Below are 13,212 nucleotides of genomic sequence, written 5' to 3' on the forward strand. Positions count from 1 at the left end.
GTGTGATCATTTAATTTTCCCACCTTCGTGAGGTTTTCTCCGTTCTGCGTGATCGACTCCTGGTCTCCCTTTGTCTCTTCTCTGTATTGTGTTGACGCCGTTTTATTCTATTGGCCGATCCCTTTGATTTTCTTTCCGGGTGCGTCTCCGGTGGCACAGTGGGAACTTCCTTGTGTTGCCAAAACATTATAGGACAAGTCTGACTTCTCTTGAAATTCTAGTCTCAGCTTTTTTTCCGTCTTCCCCCCTCCCCCCCCCCACGTCTGGAGTCCGAAATAATCGTCCGCCTGTTCAAAAATTCAAACGTGATTCCTTTTTCTTGCTAGCCTTAAACGTCCCACCATCCGCCCTTAAAAGTCAACTCCATCTCGATTGATATTATCGACAATGAAATCACAATGACTTTTGTCCCTGTTCATTATTTAATAAGAACTTTATTTTTGACAAATCACATGGGTTCAGTGTTATTGCTCCCTCCCTTTTATAGTGTTACACAAAATTGCCTTTTCCCAGAAGGTGAGCTGCCAACCTATCAGTCCGTCGGTGCGTCGCGTCAAACCGAGACATGAGGGTAGAACGGTCTCAGTACATCTGCAAAGTCTTGCAAAATATTATTTCAAAGCAAGGATGTATAAATGAATAGTGACTAAATGTTGTCCGATTGTCATTAGACTGGTGCAAGACATGTATTGCCAGTTGCGGTGACTTAAACGGGCGTCACTGTGCAAAGGACGAAATGAGGCGTACATTTAATCATTTACAAGCGTGGAGCGACAAGTTCATTTTTCACACTCGCGGTGGGCGGAGGTGAACGTGGTGTCGAGTCATTTTGTCGAAAAACAGTGTAACTAACAGTTCCGGGGTAAATGATTACCTCGCTTCTTGACGACGCCTATGAAACATCATCTCACTTTGGGTGGCGTGGATGCCGGCGGTCGTCTGCCGTGTTCTTCTGCACGAACATGCAAACTCCACAAAGAAAAATTCCCCCGTCGAAATCGAAGCACTGGAAACGTTACGAACGCCAATGGCGCTTGCCTCAACGTAGCTTCTTTCCCACGCGTTGCCCCTTTCAGTCGGGCGTTTTTATTTACGACTCCCTTTTTTCTCGAGTTTTTATTCCACGCCGCGTCCTTTTTCATACTGAAAAAAAATCGAAATCAATTCAAATTCAATTTATATTCATATATAAAAGAATGAGACGCGGTGCTTTGAAATGAGATGTGGTGCGAAAAGCAACAGAATAATTCCTGCTCAGTACATTTCTTTGAAATATAAAGAGGTAGACCCTGTCACCTGAACGTCAAGGGAAAATGTCAGTACGTCGCAAATCTTCAAGGTTGCCGCTGAAATGGATCGGAGGCCTCGGAGACGAACCGAACGTTTGACGGTCGCGATCCACGCTCGGGTCGGCGACGATCGGTCTGCTCGGCGGATTCCACGCGGGGAAAACCCGTAAGGCAAAGTGATCCGCTCGAGTTTTACTCACTGGAAGGACCGCACTTGAGAGAGGGTTCTTGGATTTGTTTCCACATGAGATACAAGGGTCCTGGAAGAAACCTGTGCACGAGTAAAATGTCCCTGTAAAAGCAAGGGTCATATGAATCGATTTTACTGCTGGGGAAGTTAAAGCCCGCCGTCTTCACGCCCATATGGGACTGAGGCTTGAGTCCGGCTTTGGCCAGACACATCCCCATGAAAACGTCGTCGATGGGCAGTAGGGTAATGGACTGAGACATGTAATATATGACCATGGCCGTGTGACCGGACAGAAGGAAGCCCCCGCCGCCGCAGTAAGGAGGGTACTTGTCGTCCTCATGCACTTGAACCGGGATGTAATATTTACTCCAATTATTTCGAATGGGCCCCACGAACTGGATCAGATGGCCGATAAAGAGGTGTTTGCTTCCGTCGTTGTCCTTGAGGCTTTGGAGGTACACCACCATGTTGGCCGTGTGCGCGAAAACATCGTCGTCGCCGTTCAGCAGGAAGCGAGCTTTCGGGCAGTTCCTTTCCATCCACTCCAAGAAGAGTATTTGCTTTAGGGTGAGGTTGTAAAACGAGTCCCTGAAGTCCCACTGGAGGATGTCGCCGTTCTCCGTTTGTTCTAATTTGAGAAGATTATTCAGTCTTTCTTTGTAGAACCCCTCACCCGTCGTCCCCGAGATGAAGATCCGTCTGATCCACACGCCGTTGTGCCTCCGTTCTTTGGCCCAAGTCTTGCGCAGCACCTCTCGCCGTTCGTAGTTTTCGGGAGAGCTTTTGATCACCAGAAGAAGGAATACGTCCCCCGACCTTTTGGCTCCGCCGCATTTATCGGGGAGATCCAGAAGCATGGGGAAATGGCGGCAGTGACGAAAGTAGAGGACATTTTTAATCAAATCCGGAAGGGAGTCGAAGTCTGTGATGTTGGCCGCCGACGTGTTCTGTTGGCATTTCGGCCAGGAGTACACGTACGATCTGTTTTTCGTGGGTGACGGGACTTGACTGTATTCCCTTGGTAAGTCTCCTCGGGGGCGGATGGCCTTAAGGTCGATGTGATCTTTACAAAAGAGGAGTAGCAACAGACTCAGACTTCCAGCCAACAAGCACTTCCTCGCTCTGCTCGGTCTCATTCTCGAAAATCTGTCGTGACAGAAAACAGATGCAAGCATTAGACGACATTTAGATAACTGGTAAATTCATGGCACTCCTCCGTGATGGTTCTTTCTGCACGTCAGGGTACGCATCATCCGGTACTGGGTACCTTTTGCAGGTAAAGAAGCAACAGCTTCTCGCCGTCTATCGCGTGGATTGTTGGTGTGTTCTCAGTCATGTTTCTACTTTCGTTGAGGAAACGGTCTTACAAAAAGACACAAAACCACCGAAACCATGTTGAGTCAAATCGAGCTTGAAGTCTAGTCACGGAAGCCGTTATCATTTGCAAGAACAGTCAAATATTGATCATGTTAGACAAACAACAGAGGGCCGATTGCTTAAAATAAGGATGGCGCGTTTTACAAGGCTACCCTTGTAAGGCGCACTTTAAATCCTTGTATTTTCTCAAAAATCAGCCGTGCGCCTTATGTATGAATTCTTGTTGTACTTACTGACCTCCAACCAATTTTATGTGTCAAAATGTTTTAGTGCGACATCGGTAAGCGACCGAACCGCGCCGCTCGATTGGTTGTCGGACCGTTCCAACCTGACAAGGGGACGTTGTATTAAAGTTGGTCCTTGGTTGAATATGGGGTTGTAACGTCAGATAACTAATTATATAGCGCTGGAATACAATATTGTCCAAACCTCACTCTAACTTCAGGTGTCCACTATTGCTGGCGATGATAAATCAGATTACCTTCACCAGTTTTTGTAGTAGCACTATGTTCTGTGCTTCAACAGAACACAACTGTACATTTGTTTGTACGAGGACCGCCAAAAATGGCACCTATTGAGAGACACGCCTAAGAATCGGAATTTAAACTCAAGGCTATCAGTCTCGCTGTAGATGATGGGAGGAGAGCAGCTGCAAAAGAATTCAACATTCATGAAGCAACAGTAGCCAAGTGGAGGAAGCAAATGAGTGAACTGTGCCAAGTAAAGAGGACCAAACAGAGTCTCCAAGGTAGCAAAGCAAATGAGATGAATAAAGTTGGACTAAACTGACTGTTTTGTTTATATACAGTATGCGCCTTATATCGCGGTGCGCCTTATGTATGAAAATTGATATTAAGCCTTAGAAAGCGGTGCGCTTTACGGTCCATAAAATACAGTATCTTCACCAATGAGGACAAATCACAATATCATCTGCAAACCATCGGAGTCCCTGGTGATTCCTGCTTTCCCATCATCGTTGCAAACAAAGATGTTTTTTTAGTAGGAGAGTTGCTGCGATGGAAAAAACTTCCTGGATCAAGATGAGCCAAAAAAAAAACACTCCAAAAGCAGGGCAGACAAGGTACATAACGTCATCTTGACATCAGCTATCTATAACAATGTAACAATGGTTAAAAAAACAAACAAAACCTCCCATCAAAATGGAATTTCCTATAACATCCTCTGCAAGGTCAATCATTTTTCTATTAAAAGCATCAACTATATTCAAAACATACTCAACGCCGTCCCTGTATCACCTGTTCAGAGACGTCGACTGGCATTCATGAGGGTCAAAATACAACAAAAAAAATATATATAACAAATCTTCCTGCAGAGCTAGGCTTACTTCACAGTAATATGTATACATATATATATATATATATATATATATATATAAACATCATATATATGTGATGTGTGTATATATATATATATATATTCATATATATATGAACATCAATAAATAAATGAGTGAATACACATATATATTAATTTATTTTATTATATTTTATTTATTATCATTATTATATTTTTTATTATTATTTTATTACTATAATAATATATATAATAATAATAATAATAATAATAATAATTTTATTATATATATATATATATATATATATATATATAAAATAAATATAATGAGGATAATAAATAAAATATAATAAAATAAATGAATATATATATGTGTATTCACTCATTTATTTATTGATGTTCATAATTCCTCTTGGACCTGTTAATCGCCCCTCCAGGACAAATAACGTTTTTTTTTCTGATTCTGAATCATAAGAATTCATCCAGTGCAAATAAAGTAATCCATTCTTTTCGATTCAACTTTACTGTCATCATACAGAAACAAGTAAAAGGCAATAAAATGCAATTTGGCATCTAACCAGCAGTGCAATAAACAATAAATGCAGGATATAAACTCTCTACTATATAAGTGGAATATGCAGGATAAATGATTTACAAACTAAATGGCTTGCCGTTAAGAAAATGTATGTATAATATACAATCTCAGCAAATGAACACTGAATTTGACCGAAAAGTACGTTTTCCAAAGCGACCATTACAAAGAATCACGTTCAAATGCCAGAGTTACATGAATAAATCAACATTTAAACATCAAAATATTAATCAAAGAGGCAAAAGCGGTGAGACAGTGACAAGATATTTGGATTTAATCAAACCTGAGAGAGGAGAAGAGAAGAGAAGACACCCTGAACCTCGATCCCTGAATCTGGATTTCAGTTGGTGGAGGAAGATGAAGGAAATGAAATAAAATAAATGTAAAGATAAACAGACAGGCGTGACTTATGTCAATGTTGCGAGAACAGAAGAAAGCTTTCTTTAGTGATGAGACGGGTTGGACAAGTTGGACGTCATGAAAGGAATAACTTCCTTAACCTTTCCACCCCCCAAAACAAACCCGGATTGAATTGTTTTGTTTATTTTATTTTATTTGTTTTAACAAGTTTCTTCATAACAGCAACTGCGGACACAAATTTGTGGGTTGGGGAGGCGATTCCACGGGACTGGACGGAAAAGCAGTGATTCAAAATGAGATTTTATATTCATATATATATATATATATTCGCCCAAAGAAAAAGTCACGGAAATCCCCGAGTTGTAATAAATTCATAATAACGAAACTACATTGTGCAGAACACATTCATTTCCACGCGGGGAAGGGGGTCGGGGATCGACCGCGATGCGTGAGGAACAACCGTGGATCTGCGCGACATGCAAAATAAAAAATAAAAAAATAGATCAATAAATGCGTAGATCAATAAGTTTACGAGAGAAAGGGTTTACTTGCCTGTTTCTTATTTTTTTTGTGCCGGACTCGAGGAAATGAGGCAGCCGGCAGGGGCTCCTGTCCTGTGTGCGTGGTTCGGCTGGGTGTGTGGCGCCTGCGCTCACACACACACACACACACACACACACACACACACACACACACACACACACACACACACACACACACACACACACACACACTCACGATGTGAAGTCAACACTTTTCATATAAATCAAATTAATATATATGTATATCTTCTCTTCCCTTCAGAGTCTCCACAGCCAATCCACCTTCTCCATCTAACCCTATTCTCTGGATCCTCCTCTCTCACACCAACTAACTTCATATCCTCTCACTGTGTCCATAAATTTTCACTTTGTTTTTCCTCTAGACCTCCAATTCCAGCATCTGCCTACCAATATATCCACCCTCCCTCCTCCGTACATGACCCAACCATCTCATGATTTTTGGAGGGTGTGCCTGATCCAAACACAAGGACGCTTGGGGGGGGGAGGCTTCTCAAGAGGTTTATTTGAGAAGGGAGACGGATGAAAGCTGAGGAGTTCAACCTTGAACTTCTCTGATACACTTACAGCACCCTGACTTACAGCGAGCATACATGTCCTGCGCCAGTCTATCATACTTCTCTGCCATTCCAGATTTCCTGATACAATACCAGAGCTCCTCTCTTGGCACCTTGTCATATGCTTTTTCTAGGTCCACAAAAACACAATACAGCTCCCTCTGGCCTTCTCTGTACTTTTCTATTAGCATTCTCAACGCAAATACTGCATCTGTAGTACTCTTTGTAGGCATGATGACATACTAACTGCATTGTCTATAGTTACCGTAATTATGCACATCCCCCTTATTCTTAAAAATGGGCACTTTATTTTAAGAATACTTATAATTTAACAAATTAAAAATATTAGAATTAAAAGAAGTATATTTTCTTCTTTTTCTTTCGGCTCTTCCTTCAGTAGCTACCTTGAACTTCTCTGTTACACCTACAGCATACCTCACCACTGTCTCACCCCAAGCATACATGTCTTGTATGTATGCTATGCTTTTTCTAGGTCTACAAAAACACAATGCAGCTCCCTCTGGCCTTCTCTGTAGTTCTCTATTAGCATTCTAAAAGCAAATACTGCATTTGTAGTAATCTTTCTAGCTGACTTCTGCTCTCAGCTTAGTTTCCACAATTCTTTTCCATAACTTCATTGCGTGGCTCATCAACTTTATCCCTCCATAGTTGCCGCAATTCTGCACATCCTCCTTGTTCTTAAAAATGGGCACCATCACACTTCGCCTCCAAGTATATCTATTAAAACACACACATATATATATTTACTCTGAACACAATGGTTTATATTTCAAGTTGCACTCTCTCATTCAACTTGCACATCGTCTTAATACCTTTTAAATTTCCCTGCACTGCTGACGTCATGCAGCAAAGATATGCTTGTTATTTATCGCAACTTATCTGGCCTCCCTTTGGACAGCAAAATAAGAATTTCCTTGTACGGGGAAACACCTTTCCAGACTGTACATATGATGATAAACACGCTGAATCTTGGATTTATATCGCTTTAAAATGACATTTTCCAACATAATACCTTTCGTCCTGCAAGAGGAAACTTCAGCATGCAGACAGGAGGAGCTTGACCTTCCGATTGGAGGTTATTCAGAAGAACCGTAATCGTCATGTTGTTCAGAAGCATCAACCTTGAGTGCGATTGAATACATGTTTTAAAAAATTTACAAAAAGACAGCCAGTCAGGTTTATTTCAATTTCAGATGTTTTATTCTAGCGGGAAAAACCTGTGCCTCATTGTTTTGAGGTCCAAATAGAATTCATGAGGTTGATGAATACAAAGTGTACTTGCGCTGACAGATACTTGTTGGGAAACCCTTCTTCTCCATCGCCAGATCTGGAAGTCCAAGACTGAGACGGTGAAGTCTGGAATATCAGTCATATCAGTAACGCAAATGGTTTACACCAATGGTCGTCACCGTTTTGTAAAGAAAACAAAAAAAACAGTGCGGTCACTGGAATAATTGGAAACTGACAAAAGTGATAATGAATAAAAAAAGAGAATTAAACATTGCATACGATGTGTCGTACATTAAAAAAACAAAACAAAGGAAAGTGGTATGGACAAAAAATGATGGTACCCAAAGTTTCTTTCTCCAACCTCTAGAGGGAATCACCACAATCAAGGGATTTCTGGAACTCTCAGAAGCTGGACAGAAAAGTTCTGAGTACCGTCCAAAAATAAGCAAGGACTATTACATTACATTTGGCAGGTGCTTTTATCCAAAGCGACTTACAATAGAGGACATAAGGACTGCAAATAACACTTGCAAATACAAGACGCACAAGAAATATACACAACAGTAAGCTTGGGTTAGTGAGTTTTTTTGTTTGTTTTTTTTTGACAAAGACGTACACAAACGTACACACACACACACACACTGCATAGCCTAACTTGCTGCCTAACCTGATCTGGCGCATCAGCGCAGTAAATAGTCCTGAAAGAGAAAAGTTTTTACCTATTTCTTGAAGGTTGAGAGAGATGATGCTAGTCTTGTTGCTTCCGGAAGTTTGTTCCACCACTGAGGTAGTAGAACTGAGAACAGTTTTGCCTGAGATCGCTTCGAGCGAGCAGAAGGTACTGCTAGTAGGTTTGTATCAGAGGAACGCAGCTCTCTGCCGGGAACATAAGGTCTTATCATTTGGTTCAGATATGCTGGACCAGTTCCTGAGGTGGTTTTGAATGCCAGGGTCAGGACCTTGTGTTTGATCCTGGCAGCTACTGGTAACCGGTGCAACTGGACGAACAGAGGTGGAACATGAGCCCTTTTGGGTTGACTGAGTACCAACCGTGCTGCAGCATTCTGTACCATCTGCAGTGGTTTTATTGCACAAGCAGGTGGTCCAGCAAGGAGGGAATTGCAGTAGTCCAGGCGGGAGATGACCATGGCCTGAACCGATGCTGTGCCGACTGCTGGGTCAGGTAGGGTCTGATTTTCTGAATGTTGTACAGCACAGATCTGCAGGTCCGGGCAGTTGAAGTAATCTGGTTGGAGAATGACAGCTGATCGTCGATCATGACGCGGAGGTTTTTTGCAACTTTGTTTGGGGTCACTGTGGTAGAGTCCATCTTGAAGCTGATGTTGTGGTGATTTGTCTCTTTAGCTGGGATCACTATCAGATTTCCTTCTGCATTGCTTTACGCCGTTAACTAACTCCATACCTATTTTGGCCAAAATGTTCATGTTGTGTTGTGTTCTCACGAGAGAACAGCCAACCTGTGAGCATGAGAGCTTCTAAAAATGATGCTCCGCAGACTTAGGATTCGCTTAAGAGCTCCACCGAAAACCAAACGCCTTCGCCAGATGAAATCCTGCGGGAACTTAAAAAGACCCAACCAGAGAGCAGGAGCTAATATGCTTTGAGGAACTGGAGGTCCGTGGTGCCGAGTTCCTATGCGGTCCGAAACGCATGACATCCTTGTGAAGGTTCTAGTAACTGCAAGAAGTTCGTAAAGTGCGGAAGAGACTTCTGCGCCTGCTGACGGCAAACTTCTTCTGCTGAGGTCCTTCTTTACTCTCCATGTTTTGGCTCCTTCCGTGGATTCTCAACAGGATCATCCAAGGCCACCTCCGAACAGCCCAATGTTTTGTTCTCAGACAATTCTGGCTGTTTCTAGCAGTTTGTTGAGATCAAGCTTTCCTGCCCCGGTCGGCACATTTTTCTCCAGAATACTTGGATGGCGTTGATATTTCACCGCACCCTAGACAGGTTCGAGACATCTTGTACCGGCCGCACCAAAGCTAAACCAGATAATCCATGTTTCACTGTCGGTGTGGAGTTCTTCTCGTTGCGTGTTTTGTCTTTGTCTGTTAACACGGAGCTGATGTTACTTGCCTCATCTGTCCAGAGGACATTCTCCCAGTCGGTGTATGCCTTGCCAATATGCTTTTCGACAAATTCGTCTCGCTTTTTTTGCAGCTTTGTCCTCCTCGGACGTCTTCCATCAAGCACTCAAACAGCAACGGGTGGTACCGATGTGCCTTGAACTCGAAGTTCACCACCTCATCGGAAGTTCTTCTGGGTTTTTTGGTTCACATTCGCACAATCTGGCTCTTCAACCGATCCTCAGTTTTCCTCTGGTGGTTATGTCCATGACTTTTTAATAATATATGCAACTGTAGTCAAAGGAACATCAAGCTCCTTGGACATTCAGACCAAAAAAAGATACAAAAAGAGAATCGACGGCAATGGTCTGTTTGGCCGTTAGCTACATCACGGCATGTGGACAGAGAATTCTTCTCCCTGGAATATCATCAACGTCATGTTGTCTTCGTGTTCTCCGATTGCACTTGGGCATACCGTGGAACACCGGCACCCCACGACTTCTGATGGTACTGCTCCATTTTCTGCGCTTGGCTATGCATCCCTGAAAATATAAAATAGCCTGGTTGGACAGAAGGCTCCATCCCTTAAACCCTTAAGATTGACACAAATTAGTTTAGCGCGTCCTTTTTGTCCGGGCCAGTTCCACCTTTTTTTTTCAACGATTCTTATTGAACCACAATGCAAAAGCAATGTCTGATTTTTTAAGGGTACATTTTTTTAATTCTTACAGCTTTTACAGTTAATTCAGCGACTTCTTTCTTCCTCTATCTGAGGGGTACCAACAATTTTGTCCACCTGTGTAATTGGAAACTTTTGACCCAGATGGGTTGAACTAGGGGTGTGTGTTACATACACACAATCCTTCCTCGCCAACCTGGTATCGGGTTTTACAATGTGTTTTCTGTTTGCTCCTGAGGAAGTTTCAAATTAAGGAAATAGTTGGCTGTCCTTTTCCCTGTCCTCTCACCAACCGTCGGTCAAGTTGTTCCTCTTTGACCCGTTGGTTGTCATACGCGTGTCCAACACAACAAACTCTCCAGAGTTCAAGGTGACCTTTCCGTGTCGTTGGCCTCTCCGGCAGGTCGGAAACACGTGTCCACCCTGTGCTTGAGGCGCTTCTTCAGCTGTAGGCGGCGTCTGACTGAGACGGAGTTGTCCTCTTGGGCCTTTAGCTTGGCGTAGTACTCGGAGAACTTGTTGAAGAAGGATATCGGCATACCATTTAGAATAATACCAAATGAGATGCAGCCAAAGGCCACGCAGCGCCCCAAAACAGTTACGGGAACAACGTCGCCGTAGCCCACGGTGGAGATGCTGACCTGAGGCGAAAGAGCAAGGGTTGCAGATTATTGGCACAAATACTCCCTGTAAGCACTTTAACCGCGATGGGTCATGTGTTGACGAGACCTATATTGAACCAGTCACTTGCTGACTGGGACGATTTTAGAGATCCGGGAAACCGTCAGCTGACGATATTTGAAAATGTCTGCATTTTTTGCTTCTTCTTCTTCTAGAAGGTCATTTATTGGATGACTCTTTTAGATTGTTCAAGCTGCCCACTGGTTGCCATGTGATGTGTTGAGAGGCAATAGTTGTATAGTTGCACCGGTCCGGAGTTTACCTTGCCTTACACTCTGCCCTCCGACCCCGACTGCAGCACGATAGATAACAAAAGAATGACTGCAATAATTTGATTAACCCTCATATTATGTTAAGGGTCAATTTGACCCATTGGGTCAATGGGTGAAATGGGTCAAATTGACCCTTAACATAATATCAGGGTTAAAAAAATGTGCAAACTGGAAGTTACCTATAAATGGTCAGTAAATCTGCCATAACAGAAGCAGAAATGAAATTTAAAACACACCCACAGACAAAACCAGATGGTATATTTTGGAGGTCACCACCATAAAATGTATTTAGAAGAGATACTCACCGCTGCCCACCAGCAGGCGGATGGAATACTGCTGATCGGGGAGCCTTCGGTCTCCCTTTCGGCCGAATGCAGGAGAGCGGAGAACGTGAAGATCCCCAGGGCGATGAAAAGCAAAATGCAACAGGCCTGCTGGTAACACTGGCGGAGAGTGAATCCGAAAGCCCTCATGCCCGTTGAGTGTCTGGCCAGCTTAAATATCCGAAAAATCCGCAGCAGCTTGACCGCTTTCAGGACGGGGTTGAGCTTCGCCGCCCCGTCTTCCCGTTCGGTCCCTCGCGCCGAGCCGGTTTCGAAGACCATCTGGACGTAATACGGCACGACGGCCAACGCGTCCACGAAACCGAGCCCACTCGTCAAAAACATTTTGACACGAGGAGCGCTGGCGAGGCGGAGGAGATACTCCGAGGTGAAGAACGCGACGGTAACCGTCTCCACCCACTCTGCGACGGCGTTGCCGTTGAAGTTCTGCAGCTCCTCCACGGTGTTGAGAGTCATCGCCACGATGGAGAGGAGGACCAACATGCCCGAAAGCGCGGAGAAGGCCTTCGCCCATGCCGATGAGGACGGATTCTCCGCCGCGAGCCACAGTTTTTCTCGAATATCCCCAAAAGCCATGCGCCTGAACAGCTCGGGGTCGTACTTGGCCTCGATCCCCGCCTGCAGCTCCTTTTCTATCTTCAGACCGGCTTTGAGTTCGTCCGCCTTCTCCTCAAACACCATCCAGCAGCACAGCTGGCTGTCCTTGAGGCTGAGGCCCCAGTACTCGATCTCTTCCTCGAAGTTTATCGGGCACATTTCCTGTATGACCCACAGCACCCCGCTCGTGTAGAAGTGGCAGACGTGGTGGAAAAAGGCCGGGTCGCGGTCGAAGAAGAACTCGTTTTTGGCGGCGGAGTAGTCGTCGCAAAGCTCCAGGAGCTTCGCTCGCTCCCCGCAGACGGCTAAGGAGCCGATCCGGGTATGGGGGTATTTAACGGCGCAATGTCGAGGTATCCGAAAGACCTTGCCGCCGACATTTACGCTGATATTCTGTCGTTTGCAGATTCCCTTTCCGGTCCGTCCCCGGCTGTCCAGATTCGCACCCCACGCTTTTATGGTCATCTTTTCATCACCGGCGCCCCGACAACCGACGGCTCCGCAGAAGCTCGTTGGACATTTCTTGAGCTCATCATTGTCTCCCGCTGTTGGCATTTGCAGTTCAGAGGCGGGAAGTCTGTTACGCAGGACAAAAGACGGAAAAACAGAACAGGAAGGCCCTCCAGGAAAATGGGTCTACACCTACCGGATCATCGGGAGGCCACCTTCCTGCTTTGCAGCGGACCGTATCGCTGACTGCCCAAAACGGGATTCCCTTTTACCACGCCGCTGTCCAATCGGGACGGGCAGTGACCGTTTTATCCGTTTAATCTCTTTGGTGCAACTCCAAGTTTCCTTGAGCCGTTGCAAAGATAGCTGCCGCGGCGGGATCGGGGGGCAAAGTGCACTGAAGGATTTCGAAGCGGAGGCGGGTTGATCTTATCCTCTTCGATTCTACGCCGTTCCTTCTCGTGCATCATCTCGCTCCAGCAGGTATCATCTTGTCGCATTTGAGATGTTTTTTTTTTCCTCCTCTGATTTTTATGCAAATCACAGCCCGAGAGTTGACTTTCTGGAAAAGCCTGCTGCGGAGGCGGGATACGTAGCGACATATCGCGGCAG

The 13,212-nt window shown here is 44.5% G+C and overlaps 2 protein-coding genes across 5 annotated transcripts; both read right to left on the minus strand.

Annotated features, from left to right (window-relative positions):
- Window positions 1–414: 414 nt before the first annotated feature.
- LOC147226085 (N-acetyllactosaminide beta-1,3-N-acetylglucosaminyltransferase 3-like) lies at window positions 415–7,415 on the minus strand. Of its 3 annotated transcripts, XM_086161706.1 has the most exons (4): window positions 7,273–7,415; window positions 5,675–5,768; window positions 5,046–5,095; window positions 415–2,625 (listed from the first exon to the last, which is right to left on the minus strand). In XM_086161706.1, exon 4 carries the CDS (start codon window positions 2,613–2,615, stop codon window positions 1,482–1,484), a length of 1,134 nt encoding a protein of 377 aa, XP_086017832.1. In that variant the 5' UTR covers window positions 2,616–2,625; window positions 5,046–5,095; window positions 5,675–5,768; window positions 7,273–7,415; the 3' UTR covers window positions 415–1,481. The 3 variants fall into 3 exon arrangements, with proteins under 3 accessions (XP_086017832.1, XP_086017831.1, XP_086017834.1); XM_086161705.1 differs by lacking the exon at window positions 5,046–5,095 and having other exon boundaries at window positions 7,273–7,414; XM_086161708.1 differs by lacking the exon at window positions 7,273–7,415 and having other exon boundaries at window positions 5,675–5,854.
- Window positions 7,416–9,982: 2,567 nt separating this feature from the next.
- On the minus strand, window positions 9,983–12,894 carry LOC147226086 (potassium voltage-gated channel subfamily V member 2-like). Of its 2 annotated transcripts, none has more exons than XM_086161704.1 (2): window positions 11,515–12,894; window positions 9,983–10,771 (listed from the first exon to the last, which is right to left on the minus strand). In XM_086161704.1, the coding sequence occupies exons 1-2, from the start codon at window positions 12,703–12,705 to the stop codon at window positions 10,622–10,624; spliced, it is 1,341 nt and encodes a 446-aa protein (XP_086017830.1). In that variant the 5' UTR covers window positions 12,706–12,894; the 3' UTR covers window positions 9,983–10,621. The 2 variants fall into 2 exon arrangements, with proteins under 2 accessions (XP_086017830.1, XP_086017829.1); XM_086161703.1 differs by having other exon boundaries at window positions 9,983–10,897.
- Window positions 12,895–13,212: the final 318 nt, after the last annotated feature.

This window comes from Fistularia commersonii, chromosome 16, assembly GCF_037954325.1.
Source record: "Fistularia commersonii isolate RoL2024-O1a breed Wild chromosome 16, RoL_Fcom_v1.0, whole genome shotgun sequence".
Classification (NCBI taxonomy): domain Eukaryota; kingdom Metazoa; phylum Chordata; class Actinopteri; order Syngnathiformes; family Fistulariidae; genus Fistularia; species Fistularia commersonii.